Source organism: Chiloscyllium plagiosum, chromosome 15, assembly GCF_004010195.1.
Source record: "Chiloscyllium plagiosum isolate BGI_BamShark_2017 chromosome 15, ASM401019v2, whole genome shotgun sequence".
Taxonomy (NCBI): Eukaryota; Metazoa; Chordata; class Chondrichthyes; order Orectolobiformes; family Hemiscylliidae; genus Chiloscyllium; species Chiloscyllium plagiosum.
The window spans coordinates 27034279-27058708 of NC_057724.1; the positions used below are offsets into that span (position 1 = coordinate 27034279).

General features: G+C 39.2%; 1 protein-coding gene across 4 annotated transcripts in view; it reads right to left on the reverse strand.

Moving 5' to 3' along the window:
* The window catches only part of dacha (dachshund a), a 391212-nt gene that overhangs the window by 139437 nt on the left and 227345 nt on the right, over positions 1-24430 (reverse strand). For all 4 annotated transcript variants that reach the window (XM_043704519.1, XM_043704520.1, XM_043704518.1 and 1 more), the window contains exon 3: positions 726-857. In XM_043704519.1, the coding sequence (XP_043560454.1) occupies positions 726-857 (132 nt within the window). The remainder of the gene's footprint in view (positions 1-725; positions 858-24430) is intronic.

Here is a 24430-nt window from a genome sequence, read left to right on the forward strand (position 1 = left end):
TAACAAATTATGCTTAAGAATAGCAAATGAAAAGAACAGATGTCAGAAAAGGAAATTAACTGTAATTAGGTGCGGAAAAAGAAAAAATGTAGGTGAAAATAAGCTGCATAAAGGAAGAAAGAAATAAGGAAGAGTAAGAATGCATCTTTTTAAATTGAGATTTCACATAACCTCTAGGAATGATTTATCTGCAGGAATGAGACTTCATAGTTTTGGCTGTTCCCATTCTGTGCCTACAAAATTGATTGACATAACAGATCAATACATTCTCCCATTAACTTAGTTGTTATATATTAAAGTAGCAGCCCTATCTACAGTGAATTTGTTCTGTACTTATGGTGTCAAACCAACAGTTTCTTGACAATCATTTGGAGATTGATAGCAAATGACCAGTTTTTGTGAGTTGAGGTTGGCACTGATAGATCAACCTACATACAGGCAATTCACAACTCCTCCCTGTCACATATTACTGTGCTTTGTTTTAACACACCAGTAACAGTATCATGAATTTGCTGTTACTTCACCAGCAGAATTTGAGCCAGTGAATGTGTGAATATAATTTATAAAGTAGTAGATTTTGTTAGGATACAGAATCACATTGTGTATGTGAAAATAATATGATGATATTGGCAAAATTGCAAAACGTCTGAAGATAACTTATCATGACAAATTAACTCCAAATGACTATGTCTTAAGTGGGTTGTACTTACAAGCTGAGAACTCACCTGTACCAGAATTAAGTTCTTCATTTTCAGACTCCGTGCCATTTTGACTGCCATTACCATGGAGATTATTCATTGTTGCAAGCTTCAGCTTTTGTAACTTCATCGCTTCAGCCATGGCTGCTGCTGTTAAACCTAGTAAACAAGTGATTAAGGTAACATGTCACTACTGTGATTCACTTACTGTGGTACGGAAAATTGTTAAAAACATTGCAACTGCGCAAAACACTGCTGTGCAATTAATAAGTACCACCTATTGAATAATTAATAAATGGGAGACAATCTGAAAGCTATAACACTGAAACAGTTAATATTCTAACATATATGTGCTCTTGTAGTATAGTGGTAGTGTCTCTTCCTCTGAGCTGAGAAGCCCAGGTTCAAATCATACTTGCTCCAGGGGTATCCAATTAACAGATTAGAATTTAATTATCTTTTATTTTCTAATCAATCTGTTCAGAAATGTTGACTAAAAACTTTTTAAAAATTCTAACATGTTATTATGCATCTCTGGAACAGCTTGGACTTGAACCTAGGCTTCCTGATTTCAAGAAAGGGACACTACCACGTGCAGCAAGAACTCCCCCATAGACCGATATGTTGCTGTTTTTGTGCACATCAATTCAAAACTATAGTTTAATTCATATAATCTGACTAACAACTGAACTTCCAAACATCTACATAATGTGCTCATATAGGTTCAAGCTTAAATATAACATTTGCAATTAGAAAACATAACTTAAAATGGGGGTCTTTATTAACATTTACATCCACTCTTTCTCTGAAGTCCCAAGTAATCATTTCTATTCTGACTGTCCGAAGCAGAGGAAATTTATTTGGATAGAAAGTGAGGATCTTTCCACTCTACTGTCTTGACAAAGGAAGAGGCTTTGATTTGTCTCTAACTATTTCCCAAATCATAACATGTTATGGATGGATGGAAGAAATAAAAACAATTTAGGGATTTTTCAAAATAAAAATCACTCAAATAAAATTTAGGTACAGTACAACTGGTGAAGATGTGACTTTGAAGAAACAAGAGTCCACTTTATTCTTAAAGATGTGATATAGTAAGTACAGACGAGGTCCTTATTTCCCTGTTGTGTTTCTAGGAAATAGACAAGTAGAATTATATGCCAATACATGGAGAAACACCTAAATAGAGTACAGTTAAAATGTTTCCTAATATTAATGATCATGTTGATGCATTATGAATTAATCACAAGGAATCACTGCGGTAGATGACAAATAATGACCTGATCCCCTCTGTTAATTTTTTTAAAAAATAACTCCAACAGTTCACAACACAAATATTGTAACACAGCTTTGAAAGACAAGCAGATGCCACAAGTTAAATTTCATGGCGGCAATGGAGAGCCTGGCACTTGCTACCAAAACTGGGGGCATCCTCACAACCTGATCTTTTGGGAGACCCTGAGGGGAATGAGTCCCCAAATGGCAGAGAACTCTGCCTGCAGAAATGCCATTTCATTCTAGAATATCTCCCAGGGGAGTAAGAACCCTTCCTCAAAAGCAGCTGATCAACCTGACGCCAACTGAACCAGTCAATACTGTTTTTCTGCTACAGGCTTCCAACATCAGAGGTCAGTGTCTGCTACTGATAATTCTCTTGAGTCTCCATTGCGGAAAGAGGTAAGTAGGAACAGAATGAAGGGAACATCCTTGATTATGCTCTGAATGCCTTTGAATGAGGGAACAACTCCCTCCCACACAAAGTTGTTGGCTGGGCAGTTTTATCCTCCATGATGAATTCCCCATCCACCACTGGTTGAATGCTGCCAGTGGTGGGATGCAGCCCATAAAGGGCCTCAGTTGACACCTAGGCAGGGTCCAGCCACAAACCCTCCTGTACCTAGTTTAATCGAGGATGGTGGGTAGTCAACAAAGTCTCCAAACATCACAGCCTCCAGGTTCACCCTCGGGTGACAGGGCATTAAATTCAACCCCACCATTTATTTTCTATGTTGAATGACTCTAATGACTATAAAGCACTGTGAGATGTCCAGTGCTCATGGAAGAAATAAAAACTTAGGGATTTTTCAAAATCCCTAAATGAAGTGATTGAAATGACACACAAAGTCAAAAAGAAGACTGTTTCAAAAATATTAGTTTAAACTATGTGTTTTTTTTTCTTGCTTTTGGTCTTAAACAGTTGTTAAATACGAAAGCTATTCAAAGTTGGAAACCAGTCCATCAGCCCCTTTAAATCAAAATGACAGGTTAATATTCCAGGTGTAGATTCTTCATCAGAAGTGGAAACATTAACCAATCTTTGTTCTTTATGGATACCGAAGCACTCTGCACTTGCAGCAGAGAGAAACTTCTTTCAACTTTTCAACATTTACAGCAATGTCCTTATTCATCAAAATGTTTGAAGGTAACTATGAATTCAATGTTTTTCAGTTGACATAAGGCCAATTTTACTCAAGTTTTCTTGTACTCTAATTTGGCAAGCTAACTGCTCAAACGCCATGAAAATGAAAACCAGTCAGTATAGTTTTCCTCTTACTTCAGCTCCTAGAGGCCTTCAGTTTCTGTAAATTAGTATAAACCTTTTTCTGTGTTCAATATTTAACAAAGTCATTCACTTGAATGGTGTGTACAATAAATTATTGTTTTTCATTTAATAAATCCTAAACAGTAACTTATTAACTGATTTATTTGGATTTTGTTTTGCAAGTTACAGAAGTATTGACATCTCAAGTAATGGATTGCCTATCATACTCAGCTTTATAACAATAGGTAATCTCCATAAGACAAGCCTTATGGATTCTTAAATCACAATACTTGTTTTCATTTATTTAATATAGCACTGTAAAATTCTAATAAATGTGTAACCCCTTGGGAAGAATGTTGCTCTTGTGTTAGAAATTTTGCAAACTAACGAAAAGGTCAGTTTAGTTGCTTTCCACCATTTAATCATTCATTCAGTAATCCAATGTAAGCATTAATAGAAAATAACTGGTACAAAAGCACTTTCTACATAAAGGTGATAAGACTTCTATGCTGTTATCTGTGGGTGAGATTTGGCAAGCATTGCAGTACACACAAAGTACTGATTTCCCATTATAATACTGAATATTATGCTATTGCATCTGATATTATAATAAGACAGGTGGTTTAACACTTCTCCTCAGGCCCACTGAGTTAGATGCACTTTCAGCCCAGTCTACATCTGTGTCTTACCCAGACATCCAATTCTCATCAAAAGCAATACACTCTTGACAATGGGAATCCAAAATAAAAATAGAAGATGCTGGAAATACTCAGCAACTCTGCCAGTACCTAGAGAGAGAGAGAGAGAGAGAGAGATACACAGCTAATGCGTCAGGTCAATCAGCAGTTCTAATGAAAGGTCAGCAACCTGAAACATTAACTATTTTTCTCCCTTCCCAGATGCTGCCAGATGTGCCAAGTACTTGAAGTTTTTTTTGCACCCTACTACCATCGTGACTTAGCACACAGTGTGCTCAAAGATGTTACAATTTGCTGGGTGTATTGGCTGGTCTGCCAGACAGCCTCCTATTACCGCCAATGAGCATGGAGGCATCTAGCTCCTATGTAATAAGGTGCATGATGCAGAGTTTGCCCTGTCTGCAGCCACTTCCACATCTCGGTCATAGCTGCAAAGCTGGGAGCATTGCATTGCTGACCCCATGCCGTCCTCATGTGGACAGACCACCTATTTCCCAGTTATCTTGTGACGATGCAGCAACAAACTCTGGCAAGTACACTGGAGCACCTCCAAAAACACCCTGCAGCACTCCCATAACTTTCCACAAGAAAAAGTTTCAAGAGTTGAAATAAGCTGCCACCAGAATTCCCTCTTTTATGCTGGGCTTGTCAAGAGCTGCACAATGCAGGGCTTGTCAGGAGCTGCAATTTGCCAGTATTAATATCCTGGCATTAGGATGTCAGGATAGCACTATTTCCATCTGCTCACGCTCATATCAGGATTGTAGCTTTGCGATAAATACATTGTATATAGTGTCCTGCGGTACTACCTACCTGCCTGTTAGGAAACAAAACATATCTGCTATCACATCCTCAGGATTGCAGTTAGTGTCAATGACCTTCTCCCATAATCCACCACATGCTGGATTTAGTATCCTTTTATTTTTAATTTAGTATATATGCTTTACAACTTCTGAAATATTTGCAGTAAAGAAGACTATTATGCAAATAATTGTAGTTAATGCAAAACCCTTAATCTTTTAAGCATGAAATGTGAAACTCTTTAAATTGAACACTTTATTTTTTATAAATGGCTTCCTTATAACTTAATAGGTCTTTCAGATAAACAGATGGTAAGTTTGCAGAAAGAGGCCACTTAGTGTCCCTGTGGCTGAGAAATGAGTTACTCAGTGCAATCCCACTTTCCAGAATTTGTTCTCAAATATTAAATGTGAAAGGTAAACACTAGATTTATATGTGGTTTGTCTTGCCACTCACATAGGTGTAAGTGGGTACAGTATATGGTGGAGATTACAGTCAAGATTAGAGAAGATCTTTTGCCCAAAACGTCAATTTTCCTGCTCCTCGGATGCTGCCCGACCTGCTGTGCTTTTCCAACACCATTCTAATCTTGCCGTTCACATAGGGTGAGTCAATAATCTCATAGTAAGACGGCAAAAGTTGAATGATATTTGCAACTCAGTATTATTGTGGTGAGGCCTTTCAGTCTGTGTTAATAAGGGTCAGGGAAGTGTGAAGTAGACACAATCTCTGAAAGACAATTCTGCAACCTCTTGATAAAACATCACACTAGAACTCAACAGTGGTCCTGGAATCTTTAGAAATTAAAGATTAATCTCCTCAGATACTGCATGTGAGAACACTTATAGATGCTTTTAAAAAGTTGAGTTCTTGTCAAATTTCCTATAACATTTCTGTTAATTTGAAACAAACAGATTTGGAAATGGCAGATCATCCAATCAAACCTATAGGAATGTGTCCAATAATATTTCAGTAACCCTACCTTACATAGACATCTGCAACCTGGACCAAGCAAGTGCTTTAACCAGAGGAACCTGCATTGACTCAGTGGGATCATGAGGGTCAAAGCAACTAGCAGACTTGCAAATAAAAAGGGCACAAAGTATCTGCTGGAATCTCATTTGAAACAAAGACACATTTTAAAGCCATAATAAGTGTATTATTTTCCTGTATGATGGGTATTTAACTATGTTTATTTTTTTAACTCATATGTTATTGAACCAAAAGTAATACATCAAATGCCTGCTGTCTGATTTACCCTTTACAACTCAGGATTTTGAAAATGCAAAACTTCTGCAAATCAGAGACAGCCATTTGTTTTATCTGTCAGTTCACTTAACCAACTATGAAGTCATGAGAATCTTTAAATCCTTTGAGGACTGCGGTATTTCAGCCTCCAAGTCATAAATTGTAATGTTTCCATTTCTTCACAATACTCTTAAGAATAAATTTGTGTTTTTAGGTTCTGCACCAAACTAGGTTGAAACATTTATTACAACAAAGTCTTGGAAAATTTACTTGTGTAAAATGCTTGCAGATATTAAATAAATAAATTGAGTGTTTTGAAAGCTGAATAGACCTATCAGTACTCAATGGATTAAGTCCTTGGAGGATCACAAGACACTTGGACATCACTACACCACATAGGATGTTTGGTCTCTCTGGCCTGTACAATAACATAAAATCTTACATGTATTATTGTCGAGGTACAAAATATAGAATAACAGATTGTTGGGAATGTAATACAAAGGTACATGTTGCCCCAAGAGATTACACAAGCCTTTGTAATTCATCTCCCTACCATCTGCTATTTTTAAGCCTTTGTCTCCCTAAGTAAGCCAAGCATCAGCCTGGTTTAGTGATCAGCAGAACTGAAAACACAATGTGTAATTAACAAGCATACGATAAACATATGACTATGTTGGAGATGTAGTGAGATAAGAAAGTTGTAGTTATGTAGCTATCCAGAATTCCTGGCTCAACTACTGCATATTCATATGCAGCGCAATTCTCTGTATATTGTCAATTCATCACCTCTCCCACATATTGCCCCAAATACACAATCCTCATTGTGCTCTCTGAATGAAATTATTTAGGTAAACATCGGCCCCAGTTTCTTGTGGGAGAGACCATCTCTGCCCCAGCAAAAATTCTGAAATTTGGCTTGACCTGTTTTATAGTGGTAGGGCAGGATTGGAAGCGAACAGCAGTTTATGCCTGTGTAGTTCCCAGAGGCAACTGACCAGTCAAATAACCAGCTGCCTCCTCTAAAATGGGACTTTAGAATCCCATGGGTGCAGAAATTAGACAAGAACAGATCTGTTCTAAATGCCTCTTTGGAGGGCTGAGGTATCCCTCCAGGGCATCTCAGAAGTGGGTGGGAGTGCAGGGATCTTTTTGGGAGTGAGAGCACCTGGTATCATTTTGGGGGAGGAGTCAGATACCCTTTGGAACAGTTAACAATGGAGACAATTATCCATAAATGGTCAATAAGTCCATGGAAACTGTCCAACTTATCAAAATCTGTCAACGTGTCAACTTGTGCATAAGTGTCCTGGAGTCTCAAAATGTGGGGGTAACTATTGACCAGAAATTGATCTGGACTAAGATACTTAAATACTGTAGCTAGAGGAATAGGTCAGTGGCTACGAATACTGTGGCAAGTGACTCACTTTCTGACTCCCCAAAGCTTGTCCACTATCTACAAGATACAAGTTAGGAGTGTGATGGAATACTCCCACTTGCCTGGATCAGTACAGTTCCAACATTGAAGAAGCTTGACACCACTCACCAGAAGCCCACTTGACTAGCAGCCCATCTAACACCTTCAATATTCACTCCTTCCACCAATGACACAGAGTAGCAGCGATGTGTAAAACATGTTCTGCAACAACTCACCAAGGCTCTGTAGAGATCACCTTCCAAAACCATGACCTTTACCACCTAAAAGGATAAGGTCAGCAGATACAGATAGTTCTCCTATTACACGATGGTTGCGTTCTTTTGCAACCCCACATTATAGAAACAGCACTTAAGTGTCGGTGATGTAATTGTGTTACAGACATGTTTGAAGAGTTTGCACTTTAGAAACAATGTCCTCAATTCATCAATTGCATTACACCAAAATGTGCATTATAGCAGAAAAGACCAAAACTTGCAAGTTTCCCTTCAAGCCATTCTGACTTGGAACTAAATCGTCATTCCTTTACTCTGACCAGGTCAAAATGCTTGACCTCTCTCCCGAATAATGTTGGATGTTCCTCCACCACATCGACTGCAGTGGTTCAAGAAAGCACCTCACAATTTTCATCTGCAGCACAATTAGTGAAGGGCAATAAATACTGGCCTTGCCAGCAATATTCATATTCCAAGAATGAATGAAAAAAAATCTCCAAGTACACATTCGGGAAGGAGAAAAGTAACAGGCTTAGATTTCAACATTTCAGGCTATACTCTGGAGAGAAAAGCGCTGTCATTCAGTCTTTTTCTTCATTCATGGGATGTTTGAATTGTTGATTAGGCTAGTGTTAATACTGATTATTGCCCATGCTGGATAATAGGTGGGTTGGCATGGAAAAAGAAGGGAAATAAGTGAGGGATGAGTTGGCAGTACTTGGCATATGGGTATAAAAGATCATGGGGATGATGGATCCATATGGGTATAAGGTCCATGAGAAGCAGGCATGGGCTTGCAGAGATAGCATGGAGGGGCATACATTGGATGGAACAGGCATAGGAGGTATGAGTATTATTCAGTTTTAAACTTTGCATATAATACCCAGGCAGTCTTTTTTTGCCCAGCTTGCCTCAGGGAAGAGCTATCACATCACCTGATCCTATTTCTAATCCAGACCCCAACCGTGGACTGAGTATCTGAAGTTCAGCTGGCCATTTTTAAATGAAACCAGATTAATGAAACCAGGCTTTCTCTCACCTCCATACCCCCAACCCAGGGAGAAATTAGAATCTTAGTATGTACTTCAAAAGCCCATTCTTGTACTTGTGGGCTTATTTAGAAGGTTGAAAACTCATTTTACATGGGGATACTCACAGTCAGCAACTTCATGACACTAGCCTGGGCTTGAACATGTGCCCCAGAGAAGCGACCAAACAATATGGTATTTCACCAGACACATTTTGAAGATACAGTTTTCTAAGTACAAATATTTATAGGCACGGAGGCAAAATGTTGTCTGTGGATAGTAGTGTTTAATGGTTAATATCAATTCCGCTGCCTGTAATATATATCTCCTTATAATTTTCAATGAAATATAATAGTTCAAAATATATATATATATATATATATAAAAGTCAAAACTGTCAGCAGAATTCCCACATTCATTCAGAACCTAAAGGGATGAAAATATATGGCAATAAAAATACGTAACAGTTTCTTTTCCTCTTCCTCATCCTGAAGGGGACATTTTATTATCTCAGTCACATGGAGGTTTTCATCAAGTAGAGTCATTGGAAACTTGCCACAAGTGAACTCTCTTTAGTCAGGTTTTAGCTGACTAAAATCTGGTTAGTCAGTTAGGAAATGTATACTTGCAGTATGTTTTTTTTCTTAATCTCTTCTTCCCAGTTTTCCCTTTTCTGACAATAATTATTTTCCTATAACGCCAAACCTTTTGCAATATCATCTGCCTTCACCTCGTGGTTTTGCTGCGAGCTTCAGGATGATGTTATGAGTTATTACATTTCAAAATTATTAAACTATCTTGAATTTCAGCAAATATTAGTCACTTGTAAATAGCTGTTGATCTCTCCTGTTTGGGCTAAGGCTGTTTCTTTTATTCATATCTGATTTATTACTGTGTTCCTTGCCTGCGGAAGTGAAAAGACACAATGACAACACTTTAACGTATTTTATAGGTCACATCAAGCACCTATTATATTGAGTAGCATATTGTTCTAACACTGGATCAGCTCCAGTTAAACCTTTTTTGCATGCCTTTATGGGATACAGATATTGCTGGCTCCGCTAACATTTATTGCCCATCCCAAATTGCCCTTGAGAAAGTGAGGGAAGCTGCCTTCTTGAACTCCTGCAGTCCATGTGGTGTAGGTACATTCACTCAACTATTGGGATAAATCTCAGACTTGCAAAAGTAGGCACTGGAAAAGAAACTATGTTGATTGAAATGGAACAATACATGTTGCTGTAAGTGCTTCAGTGAATCACCTAATTCTAACAAAGAAAGACACAAAACAAAAGAGTTAGTATTGCTGGCATTGCCTCAAGCTTCTGATTCAAAGGTTGATAGATGCAGAAGCTTTTCTGAAATGATATTTTACAAGATCTTACGACTCAATGAGAATGATCAAGAGCACATCCTTATTTGTAAGCATCTGAGTAAATGGAAAGTCTGATGTTGGTGCAAAGATTCTGCTCCAATGACACCCTCAAAGTGTTTAAAAATGGAATTTTCTCCTTTGGCTTGAGGCACTGGCTATTAACTATGCAAGTGATTTAGTGTATGCGTTTTAACAATGTCAATATGTTATCTTTTGCTAACTACAAGGTAAAATCCACAATAAATATAAGTTTTTGACAATATAATGTGCCAATAAATATTTCAATGTACAAAATAAATGTAGACACTTAATGCTTTCAAATGTTCTCTCAGTTTTGTTTCCAGTTGAAAGCATCAAGCTTTGCAATAATCAGCAAGAAAACAAAAGCTGTGACTTTCAAATGCTAGAAAGTGTTGCTAAGCTACGAGCTCCAAAACTCAGAACAATCATTTTAGCCAATATTAATTCAAACGATTGTATCTTTAAGTTAATTTATCAGGAATGACTGGCAAACTTATTAAAATTGTTCTGGAAATCTGATAATTTTAAATGTGTCCAGTTATTCATTCATCACATAGATTTCATCAGCATGACTAAAGCTTCAATCAGAAACATGAATATTATGACTTTAAAAAAACAAATCGTGCTCCTATACTTGGCCCATTACTCAGCATCTAATTTGCAGCTGACCTATAGGACTTGTATAAAAGCTGACAGGAAGATTACTTTTTTTAACAAGCTAAATTAGATGAAGTTTTGTTAGGATTTGAATTCATAGTTTTGACTCTCAAGAGTTCAAATGCAACAGAGTTCAGGCATCTTAAAGCAGCCTATTAATCCAAATAAATTTTAAATGGGATCATAGCCCTTGCACATTAGCATGAAGGCCTTTCTGCCAAAATGTTGACTGAAAATCAATTTGTTGAGAACTGCTAATTATTACAACGAAAAAGTGCAAAGGCCTATGGAGTCAATATATTTCAGTATGAAATTTAAAGACTTATTTAACTGTACCAAACTTGTGTAAAAATACACAGGTTGGTAGTGCTGTTAAGCTGAGTATCAATAATATAGAAATATAAAATGTTGCACCTGTTTACAGAGCCAAAAATGAATTGTTTGTCAAACTATTGAATATTTAAACTCCATAGTAGACATTTTTGTTAGTCTTGCTTCTTACACAAAGATTCTCCCAACAGCACACACATATTTCAATCCTGACAAGCAAGTTGACTCTGCAGGCTGAAATATTGAGAGCTACATGGAAAGATATTCTGCACGAGGTATTGTTCACTGAATACAGCCACATTACACCATCTTTATTCATTCATGGGATTTGAGTGTCTCTGGCAAACCCAGCATTTCCTGTAAATTCCTTGAGTCAGTACAACAATTCATCAACATTAGAGTGGTGCTGGAAAAACACAGCAGGTCAGGCAGCATCCAAGGAGCAGGAAAATCTATGTTTCGGGCTAAAACTCTTCATCATTACCTTAAAGATACAATCATTTGAATTAATATTGGCTTTTGCCTGAAACGTCAATTTTCTTGTTCCTCAGATGCTGCCTGACCTGCTGTGCTTTTCCAGCACCACTCTAACCTTGACTCTAATCTCCAGTATTTGCAGTACCCACCTCTGCCGACAAAAATGCAACATTTTACTTTTTATTTAAAGTAGTGAATAACATTTCAATATTTATTTTACATAGTTTTTAAGTCCCTAGAGTTAAAGATGAAAATGGACTTTACTTAGAGAATTTCAGAATGTTGGCCAAAATTGCTCTACAATTCTTTTTTTCAAAAAGAACTTGCATTTATATAGCAACTTTAAAATTTCAAGGCATCTCAAAGGGCTTTACAGCTTGCAAAGTATGTGTAGACATTGTTATAATATTGGAAAGACAAAGTTTAAATTGGTAAGATGAATGGGATTTTCCTCTAAATGTAAATTGAATTTTATGTGGAAAAGGCATTTGAGGGCACTTCGAGCTCAAAGAATAGGTGAAAATCTACTTATTGGGTTTCTGTGCAATAATTTCTGCATTTGTATCTGGAACTGGCAATCCTGATTTCAGAATGCTGCAGTTATATTGGAAAGTTCTGCCATTGTCATTTGATCTGGAAGGAAATTTAAACTCCAGATGAAATGAAGTCTGCATTGCCTGAATTGAACACAGGCAGAGAAATTCAATTTGATGTGGCATAAGAACATAGAACAGAAGAACTAGGAGCAGGATTACGCATTTCTGCCCCTCGAGTCCGCTCCACCATTTGATAAGATGATGGCTGATCTCACCTCAGCCTCAACTCCACTTCCTGCCCACTTCCCATAACCCTTCAACTCATTACGAATTAAAAAGCTGTCTATTTCCTCCTTAAATTTATTCAATGTCCCATCATCCACCTCACTCGGGGTAGTCGATTTTTTATATTTACCCTTTGAAAGAAATAATTTCATAAAAACTGAAAGAACTGCAAATGCTGTAAATCAGAAACAAAAACAGAAGTTTCTGGAAAAGCTCAGCAGATCTGGCAACATCTGGAGTGAAGTCAGAGTTCATGTTTTGGATTCGGTGACCCTCCCTCAGAACACTGGACCTGAATCATTAACTCTGACTTCTCTTCACAGAGAAGTCAGATCTGCTGAGCTGCTGAAACCTGCTGAGCTTTTCCAGCAACTTCTGTTTTTGCTTCTAACTTCTCATCATCTCGGTTCCAAATCTGCTACCCCTTATCCTAAAACTATGACCTCTCGTTCTAGATTGCCACATGAGGAAATAGCCTCTCTATGTTTATTTTTTCTCTCAACAGCTTCAATTTATACAGTATCATAAACGCTTATGTTAACATTTGTATTAAACTATTTCTAGCATTTCTAAGGTACAATATATCACATTTTATAACTTGATATCTGTTAGCCAAGCCATCATTTCATAGTAAGTCAGAGGTTTTGCAAAAAACCATACATTTTACTTCAGTACTGTATTATCATTAATAAAAGTTTACACCATTATAATGAAACTATGTGGAAACTAAGCCATATTATAGGATATTAGGACAGAAGGTCAAAAGCTTGGACAAAGAAGTAGATTTTAAGGCAATCGTAAAGGAAGTAAGAGAATTACAAAAGTAGAGCAGTTCAGGGAGAATTCACAAGTTCAAGATCTAGGCTGTTCCATCAGAGTCTGTGACTGGAATCCAGCTCAATTCTTTTATTCAATTGATACTTAATACCTAATTTCCCCTGTGCCCCAGGCCAGCAGAGCCTGCTGCATGAAGGGATCACTTCAGTGACTGGCCATTCCACATCCCCCCCACCTTACCCACTTTTCACACAGAAATCTTGCCAAGGAATAAAACTGGTTTCATTCAAAAGACCTGTTGTTTTATTAGATGCTGTTTAAAAACAAATTCTAAAATCAATATCTTTGCATACTGACTCCAGTGTTGGTTTTTAAATTTTTTGCTGACTGTGTTTTGCTGTGTCTCTCAATTTATGTATATAGCAAATCATCTTTTAATCCATATGCACTGGTATCAAAGGAACTTGGTTGGTTATCTCATCTGATCACCAGTGAATTACACATCTAAGCTAGGGGTTAATTGCCAGATCGAGGACAGTATGGCATGTATAAACATACAGGCTTCATGCCACATTAGACTCAATCAGCTTATGAAAGCCATTTCTAAGCTGCAAACAAAAGGAAATAACGTTGAGAAAAACTCATTTTTGTATAACAGTAATTCTTAACACTTGTTTGTGTTAACATTTATTCCATAATTAACACTTGTATCAAGCTATTTCTAATGTTTGTGAATTCAATATACCACATTTATAGCTTGATATCCATTAGCTAATTTCCAGGTCAGTATTTCATGATAAGTCAGAGAATTGCAAAAACTGCATATTTTTCTCCCATGCTGTATTAGCATTAATTTGTCAATGTTGGGAATGAAATTGGGAAAAGCACAGCAGATCAGGCAGCATCTGAGGAGCAAAAGAGTCCACGTTTCGGGCTTAACCCATCTCTTGCTCCTCCAATACTACCTGACCTGCTGTGCTTTTTCCAGCGCCACATTTTATTGACTCTGACTTCTCCAGCATCAGCAGTCCTCACTATCTCTGAATGAAATTGGGAAGAAAGACCAAGGGGTTGTCAGAACTCCAAAGGTAGTTTAAGGTTTTTACAATATTTTGAAGGGAATCTTAGGATTCAGGGAGGGTCCAGGATTCTAGAAACAGTAGAAGGTTAGGTCTCAGGATCTCTCCATGAGTCATCCTCAATGTCAGCATGCTTGACTGTTCCTAAGATCTGTGGAAAACAGATGAGCTCATAGGGTTGAATATTCCCCAGTTGCTGAACGATGGACACTAGCAAGTCAGTTGGGAAAATATGGCAAGATCAGCCAAACTGAAATTCCCAATGTCGAAGAAAAGAAGTTTGATTCTGCAACCTCCATTTGAATGGTGAGATGAGAATCTCGTTAGAGTGGCAAGAGGACTCATTGTATCCATTTGCGTGTATTAGCATGCCATTAGACCTAATGTCATCTCATTAATATGCAACTTGCTATTCTTCCACCCACAGGATAGAAACTAGACAGCAACAACTCCCAAGATGAAAGGCAGAGCGTGTACCTTGCAACTACAGCTCACCACTTGTTCTGAGAGATCTCTATCTTTGATATATATTACCAACATCTCACGCTCCATTGCCAGTAATGATCACCACATGCTGTCTACAGAAATTTTTACTGGACATGGATCTACCTCACTGCACCGTCATGGCACATCTCTGACCCCATTTGCAATACAGTTCAGTACTTCAAGAGTGCATTGTGGAGAGCACGAGCATCTTTCATTGCAATGCTGCTGCCAGGGCTTTGTGCACATGGGTAGGCACCCATCTCATGGACTCAACCAAGGTGCCCCTCAGAGATCTTCATTTACTCCTAGTGCTCCCTCACTTTGTACCTCCTGGCACAGAAATCAGTCAAGGGTCCAGTCTCTCTAGGCTGTCTGTCCAAATTGGTCATGGGGGTCAACCCAATGAATATGGTTTATCAGGGATCATTACTGCTTTAATGAGGTTGGGAAAGTCAGTTCTAGTGATTGGAAGCAGGATGTTGGAATGCAGTTGGGACAAGAATTGGGAAGAAGGGAGAAACTCAACATATAAGGCATGGAGACAATAGTGCTTTGGAGAATATGGATTACTGGTTGGGGGGGGGGGGGGGGGGGAGGAATCAAAGGTCTTAACCAACCTGGCTTTAATGTAGGGGACAGTGAAGAGTTATAGTTGACTGACTAAGATGTAGGACCAAGGTCCAGGAGCAATCTTGGGACATGGGGCAATAATTCATAGTGGTGTTTGAGAACGTGTGGAAGGTCAGTACTGATGGAGTCAACTGACAGTGCAAGGAAGAAAGAAAGGAACATGAAGGATTAGGAGCACCCCTTGATTACTAGGCACAGCCTGTGACTCACTCTATCTAGTGAGACTTCCACTGCCTTCCATTCTCATGTGAATCAAAAATTCACAAAGGAAATTAAAAATGGCTGCCAACACAGTTGGAGTGCGCGGAGTCGGGATTATTTTCTCCATTTGAGTACATGGGCTCTACTCATAAGTGATGTGAGGCCTTTAAGGAGCAATTGCATCAATCATGCACATTCACAGTAAAGGTTCAGACTATCTATAATCATAACATCCTGCATGCAGAATGCCTGCAATGTCCAATTCTTTGGGATAGAAATCCAGTCCGCAAGCAATCTTGACCATGTCTTTAGTCAGTGCGAATTGAAAGTAGTCGCCCTTGTGAAGAAGAAATAATCACAAGCGTCATTGGGTACCACAATGCCCAAAAAGAAAATCCAAGCTCCCAAAGGCTGATAGCTCCTGACTTTCTGCACTTTTGCTGTTGTTGGATAAAAGTGAATATTTTCAACCACATGAAGGCTTTCCAATCCATGATGTCTCCACATTGAACAATGAGTTCTGGTAAAATTCAGCCCATAGTTTTCCAAACGTTCTGCAATCATATAACACTGAGAATGTATTCTGAGGACTTGTTTGTTCTAAAAAGGCATTATGGTAATGGACTATGGATACTGAACTCAAATTACCAACAGCCGCACCAAACAACAGACCTCCATCACCCTGCCGTATTCCTGCCTAATAATTAACCTCCTCCTGTGAACCAACCATAGCCCCTAGTCCACGCTCAAGTAATCCAACAACCACTTGCCCCATTGTCTTTACTTTTTTGCCTTACAGCACTGAACATAATTTTTCCACTCCTTAAAACTAATGGACGGAAGTTCAAAGCTGGGAAAAAGTCATTTCCTGATGTTCTCCTGACCTTTGCCAGAAGCACAGAAGCTGAAAATACAGAGGACCCGTTAGGGAGTTTGGCAACTGTAACTACAGAATTCCATAAAGAATTCAAATTTAGCCAAGAAAATATTTAAAAGTTAACTTTTAAACTATTTCCAAGTTTGCAAATGTACAATGAAGCTGCAAAAAATGATCTGGAATAAATACATTATTTAACTAATTAATTAATTGAGGCACGTATATAACAATAGTCATTTGAGTGAAATATATAATGGAAATCAGTACCCAATAAATAAATTAAGATACTGTCTTCCCTTCAAGACTGAAGGCAAGGCTTCTTAAAATAAAATTAGTGCAACCATTTAGGGTTATACCTTAATGCAGCAACTGCCCTTGAACCAGTATTCAGTTCTGAATATTGATGAGATTGATGGTTCATTTGAGAAATACAGTCAGAGGAATGCGCATGGCAGAAGGATGACCCAACTATGCATGGTCAGGAGGACCGAGGGTGGGAAGGGTGTTACAAGGAAGGCTAGAAAAGCAGTAGTGACAGGTGAAGGAGCAGTTAGATGTTTCAGTGGCTGCTGATGTGCGAGGCCAGGATGGTGTGTTGCCTTCCTGCTGCCAATGATGTCACTGAGCAGCTACAGAGCATCTTGAGAGGAGAAGGCAAACTGCCCACAATCAAGGTCCACCATGGAGCCAGCACTTCAGGGTAGAAAAAGGGTTGCCCTGCATCCAGAATTTAAGGAGCTGGGTAAAAAGTTAGCAAACAAGACCTCAAGTGTAGTCATCTTCAGATTACTCCTAGTGCCCCAAGCAAATGAGTATAGAAATAGGCGGATGAACCAGATGACTGCATGGTTGGAAAGTTGGTGCATGAGGGAGAGATTTGGGGACGCTGAGACAGGGACTAGCCAGATGCAATCTGTACAGGCCAGGTAGCTTGCACTTTTCAGATCCTGGTGTACAGGATGCAATTTCAGAATTTGCTAATGACATGAACATTTGAAGTGTTGTAAACTGTAAGGTGTATCATTAAGTGAGGTAAATGTTTATCAAGCAAAGTTTTTTAGGGATATGGGCCAATGGAGTTTGGCCACCATTCAGCCATGATCTCACTGAACGGTGGAATAGACTCGAGAGACTGAGTGGCCTACTCCTACTTTTATGTTCCTTTGGTGGAGTGGGTAGACAGGTGGCAGATGAAGTTCAATGTGGAGAAATGTGAGGGGACACAACTTGGTTAGAAGAACATGAAGTCAATATAAACTAAAGGATAAAACTCCAAAGGGGGTGCAGGAATAGTGGGACTTGGGTTCATATGTGCATAAAAGTTTCAGGACAGTTGAGAGCAGTTAATAAAGCCTACAGTATCCTTGGGTTTATTACTAGTAATATATACTACAAGACCAAGCAGTTTACTTTGAGATTATGATGCTATTTGGATGTCAGCTGGAGAATGATGGGGGTTTAGATTAGAGTGGTGCTGGAAAAGCACAGCAGCTCAGGCAGCATCCGAGGAGCCGGAAAATTGACGTTTCGGGCAAAAGCCCTTCATCAGGAATAGAGGCAGTGTGCCTCCAGGGTGGGGGGTGGTGGGGGGGGGGTGTGTGGGGGAGAGGTGTGCTGGGGAGAAGGTGGAAAGAATACAATAGGTGAATGGGGATGGGGATGGAGGTGGTAGGTCAGAGAGGAGGGTGTGGGAGGGTAGCAAAGAGTAGATGACCTGGGGGTTGCAGTGAGAGACAGACTCACTGAGATTCTTGTGGAGACAGGAGGAGAACTTCTTCAAGGGTACTTTTGCCTAGCTGGAGAATGATGTCCAGTTCTGGGAACCACAAGGATGTACATACCTTGGATAGAGTACAGAAGAGGTTTATGAGAATGGTTTCAGGGATGAGGAATTTCAGTTATGAAGACAGTAGATAAGCCAGGCTGCTCACCTTACAGAAGGCTGAAAGAAGATTTAATGGAAGTATTCAAAATCATGAGTGGTTTGGACAGATTTAGAAGGGGGAAAATGTTCCTACTCCTGAAAGGATTGAGAAAGAGGGGGCACTTATAGTAAGTAGTAAAAGACACAGGAGTTATATGGGTAAACACTTTTTCATGCAATAAGTGATTAAGTCTGGGATGCATTCCCTGAGAGTGCAGTGGAGGCAATTCAATTGAAGCATTCAAAAAGAAAGTAGATGGCCATTTGTAAAGGGACAATGTGCACAGATATAGGGGAAAGGTGGGAGAATGTGCATGGATATGGAGGAAAAGACGGGAGAATGTCATTAGTTGAGATAGTCTTTTGAAGAGCTAGCAAAGACACAAAAGGCTGATAGTTCTGTAACCCAGTAGATTAGATTAGATTACTTACAGTATGGAAACAGGCCCTTCAGCCCAACAAGTCCACACCAACCCTCCGAAGAGCAACCCACCCAGACCCATTCCCCTACATTTACCCCTTCACCTAACACTACGGGCAATTTACCTAACCTGAACATTTTTGGACTGTGGACGGAAACCAGAGCACCCGGAGTAACCATGTGATTCTGGTTTGTTTGCACGAAACATTAAAGTTTCAAACTTATACATATAGTTCTTTATACAAAGCCATGCCAAATACGTAGAACATGAACATTACATCGCAGTACAGGCCTTTTGGCCCTTGATGTTGCGCCGACCTGTGACTACTAATTCTTTAGATCTGACTAATCTATCAATGTAAACGTTTAATGGTTCTTTAGGTGCATTGATGCTCAATTTGACTTGTTTCTTGTAACGAAATACTTAAAGTTTATAAACCAATATCACATCAGCTTATTATATATTGAGAAAGACTTTAATGAATAATAAAGGTGTCCTTTAATAGTGCTGCTATGTTGCTGATGGTTCTTTGAAATCCATATCTCATGACAATGATGCAGTGCTGATTTATACATCAAATGCTTGTTATCGTGAATAACAGAAAACGCGGAAACAACTACCTTGTCACTCCTATCTACAACAAAGCACCACGCAATCAGACTGGATGAGTATGAGAATATAAGAGATAGGGTCTGGTGTTGACCTCTTGAGTATGCAGATCTGTCGGTAGCGAATCCTTAGATAATGAGGATTAAATACTCTAACAGCTTCACAACAATTGCTTAAACAAGCAAAAGTGTACTAATGCAGTGTTTGTATGGAGAAACAAGACTAACCTCTAAAGAGTGGATAAAATTTTTAAAGTTAATATAGAAAGAGGTATTTGACATTTTGCTTCTGCTGAAAACTCACTAAAATTTAAATAAATGACATACTGTGAAATTTTTAAGATTGCAAATATAGCGAGCCAAAATGAAGCTGGAGCAGTACAGAAACACTTATTTGGAGTTAATTGTCTCAAACATTACTGCAGGATTTGCTCAGCATAGTGTCAAACTATTATCAGCACAGAACTGGGGATATTCACTCTATGTTGCAGTTATCACTCTATATGGGCTAGTTCAGTAAACACCACCCTCTGTGATGTTGCAGGGACTTGGTCAGAGTGAGGAAGCAGCTTGTAGGAGATGCACTGAGGCTTGAATGCTTCTAAAGTCACTGTAGTTGTCTAGATCATATTCATGCAATCTGTGAATAGTTGCAGTAGTGCAATAAACTCATATTGTTTACTCAACAAGACTCTTCCAGTTTGACCAGCAAGGTCATTTTCCTAATGCACAGTTGACCATTTAATACTTGAAGAAATCCACACATAACATAGTGGCAGCTGCAAGCAAGAGGCAACAGCTACACGGTCGACACCACTCAAGATAATAAAAGCATCTGCAACTTAGAGTCAGGTCACGACTAACCCAATGAACAATTACGCAAGACAAATTCAAGTCTGACTGAAGAGGCAAGTTCAACCAAAGTATCCAATCTTTTGAATTTTTAAAGAAGAATCCCCAATAATAATAATGGATCTTATATCACATCAAGAATGAATCTCCAAGTAACTGAGGACACGAACAAGCTCATTTCATCGATAATTTAATCACTTAAAGGTGACAAGAAATATTCAATGAATTGAAGTGTTAAGTTTACTTACTTCATCACAGATCTACTAATGGAATGAGAACCAAATTCGACTGACACAAATTTAAGTTATGGTGTATATAAATCCACAGAAGACACTACTAAAAGACAAATGACATGCAAAATACTGAAAAGAAAACCAATTAGCTGCAGCAGCAGTGACATTTCTAAAGAACAACTGTACATCATTGAAGCTCTCCAAAAAAGAAATACAAGATCCTTCTGTTCAAGAGGGAACCATCAAGAAGGCAATCCAGGTCAACTACCTTCTACCCATCAAATTATCATTCTTCCACATCCAAGTCCAAGTCCAAGTCCAAAAGAACATGTTCAGGGAAATCAGCAAAACCTCCAAATGGTGTGAATTTGTAAAATCAAAGACTGAGGGGAGTGGGGGAAGTGGGGGAGGTGGGAGAGAGAGAATAGACGACTGTATGGCATACCAATTATGAAGTTCAGAAAAGATTTGTTGCATACAGGGCTGAGGAAGGAGTTCCTACTTAACTGAATTCATTAAGCACAACCAACATGTTGAAGTTATCATGCATTGGTGAGAATAAAGAAACAAGTGGAAGAAAATAGAACTGGGGCTAATGTGCTCCTGACAGTCACTCCAGTCATGTAGTCATGTCAATGAAAGTCATTGCACTTTACACTTTATCTCAACAAGATTCTTCTGGAAAGGTGGATATTCTAATCCACACTAGGCTGCCTCAGGCCTGAAGGAACTCACACACAATCAATAGATCCTTAAGCAATGAAATAGTCTATGCCTGGGTGCAGTAAGATCTATGCAAGAGTCAGGTTTGGAGTAAGAAATAGCAGGAATATATATGTTACACAAGTGCTACATAATTGCCAGGTCCATCAAGAGTCTAACCATTTCCACTAGCCATTCCATGGTATGAATATTGCTGAATCCCGTACCATCAGCATTCTGTGGTCAATTTTGACCAGAAACGTTGCTGGACTGGCTATATACAATGGCTACAAGAATGGGTGAGCGGCTGGAAATGCTTTTGTGAATGACTGATCACTTGTTTTCCTAAAGCCTGTCCAGCAACTGCAACGCACATGTCAAGGTATGATGAAAAATGCTCCATTTACTTAGATGGGTTCTAGTATTACAGGACAAAACATCATCCAAAGAAAAATCTGCTCGATCAGAATCCCTTCCATCATCTTAACCTCTTCATCACCAGCAGTAGTCTATACCATCTATACAATCTGGGGCAGCACTCAAAGATCCTTCACTACTACATTCCAGAGCCGTGACCTCTACACCTTGATGGGCAAGGGCAGCAGATGCATAGGCACCTTCAAGGTCCCACCAGTCTGCCACTTACTGCCATTTTTTCATCTTCACAAATCAAATTCCAATGTAACAGCACCCAGGCAGTAAGTACGTTACACAGATTACAGACATGCAAGGTGCAACTTCTCAAGGCTTAAAGAATATTTGCTGGCTATGCTTAAATCACATGAATTAATCCTTCCTTTTAAAAAGATTTCACGAGAAATTCAATGGCATAAAATGTAGCATCATTCTGTGGCTAAAGGAGCCAGTATAGTTTATAATCTGTGGAGGCCATGCAGCGTATATCACAGACACAAATGCACATAGCTATCTCCTCTGTATTTACCCAAACACATCAAAACAGCTCTTTCCTAACAGCCCAGCTGGTCATGCCAAGGCCTGTATTATCCAATGTTAATTAAAGGCCAGGCACCATAAATAGATAAAGTAAATTTGTTGAACCTCTTCTAATGAAGAGTATCAAAAAGTACTCAGCCATGTCTTTGCAAGGATTTTGGTGTATTTGTTCAGGATTTTTGCCACATCCTCTCAAAGGCTGTAACACTTTTGGGGACAGTAGTCACAATTATTGTAGCTCTGCTGAATCAGAAGGAGATGGAGCAGGCGCTGTAGGGAAGAAATTCACAAGTGAACTCCTCCTTACCCTCAAGAAGTTCAGGAAGATGGCCCAAAAGCAGTAATCTATCCAGCATCCTGTGTACATAACCTGTGTTCCTCCTTATATATCCTCATCAAGGTCTTCATTTGAGTTCTCTGCAATGTAACTTGTCTATTACCTTGCCTCCTCGAGAGTTGGTGAAGGAAATATCCCTCACTCCTAAACTGGTCTAGCTACAGCCCAATTTTGCCAATTGATTCATCACTTGCTGACCCAGCTCTATGCTAGACTCCAAGATAAAACCAATTTGAGATTTGAGCTGTTGGCTGTGAATGTCAAGTGATGGGGCCTCTTCATCATGGCCATTCTGATACTACTCCTCCTCCTAACGCTTCTGGGGCAGGGAAGTAGCAGATTTTGATTGTGTAAAAGAGACACATGGAGAGGGAAGTTTCTGACAGAGAAGAGGACTGGGTTGTAAACAACAAGGTCCATCCTCACACCATCAGCCATGTTCTCATTAATGCAGTTCACAGAAAGAGGTGCACTATAAGTTGAGTAAGTTCATGCGACACAAACATACCATCATTGTCAATATCGTCACTAATATCAGCAACTGCAATGCAGCTGGTACCATGCTATAGAAAGCCATAACTTTCAGGAACCTATAAAGATACAGGCACTCTTTCATCCACCAATGCTGCTCTGACCCTTGTATCAAGTGCCATCCTATTTGTCCAACAAGAGAGAATGAAGAATGTCAGCAGCCCTGCAGCACTATATTTGGACGAAGCCTCTGCTGTCACTGGATAGCTCTCGCATCATTGTAGGTAAGGTGTCAACTTAGAAATTACTGTTTGAGACAGGTTTGTAGGAGGCCTAATGAAAAATAACATCTGGACCAAACTTTGAACAAAGGTAGAAGGAGGCCTGTGCGTGAGACCATGGCTATGAAAGTGACAGAAAGAGACAGTTGCAAATTGCCATGGAGTTCTCTGCCTGAGACGGCAGTGGAGGTCCACAGGGTTTCCGTGAGATCTAGACCAATGCTGCAATATGCACAGAGTCATAAATTTAGACGCTACCATTGCCATATAGCCACCAACTATTTAAATGTCCCCATTTCAGCTAGTGCGGCTGTGACTAAGATATCATGAGATATTCACAATGTCACTGGACTAGAAATCTCAAGGCCATGGCAACTGGAGGTGTTTAAATTTAATTCATAATTCAGGAACTGGAAATTAGTAATGGTAACCATGAAGTGATGACCAAGTGTTGTTAAACATAAATCTATTTGGTTCACTAATGCTCTTTAGAGAAAGAATTTGCCATCTTTACCTCAATTGTCCAGATGTGACTCTAGATATGCATAATGTGATTAACTCTTAATTTTAGTCAAGAACACTAAGGACAGACAGCAAATGCTGGCAATGCTTACATCCCAGGAAAGAGTAATATACATCATTGAGGAAAGCTAATTGTCATAATGTTCCAAATCACAGCCAAGCATCGAAACAAAGTAGCCTGAAGTCATAGTCATAAAGATGTACATTCTGGAAACAGACCCTTCGGTCCAACCCGTCCATCCCAACCCAATCTAGTCCCACCTGCCAGCACCTGGCCCATATCCCTCCAAATCCTTCCTATTCATATATCCATCCAAATGCCTCTTAAATGTTGCAATTGTACCAGCCTCCACCACTACCTCTGGCAGCTCATCCCAGACATGTACCACCCTCTGTGTGAAAAGATTGCCCCTTAGGTCTCTTTTATATCTTTCCCCTCTCACCTAAACCTATGCCCTCTAGTTCTGGACTCTCCAACCCCAGGGAAAAGATTTTGCCTATTTACCCTATCCATGCCCCTCATAATTTTGTAAACCTCTATAAGGTCACCTCTCAGCCTCCCACGCTCCTGGGAAAACAGCCCCATCAAGTTCAGCTTCTCCCTATAACTCAAATCCTCCAACCCTGGCAACATCCTTGTAAATCTTTTCTGAACCCTTTTAAGTTTCACAACATCTTTCCGATAGGAAGGAGACCAGAATTGCACACAATATTCCAACAGTGGCCTAACC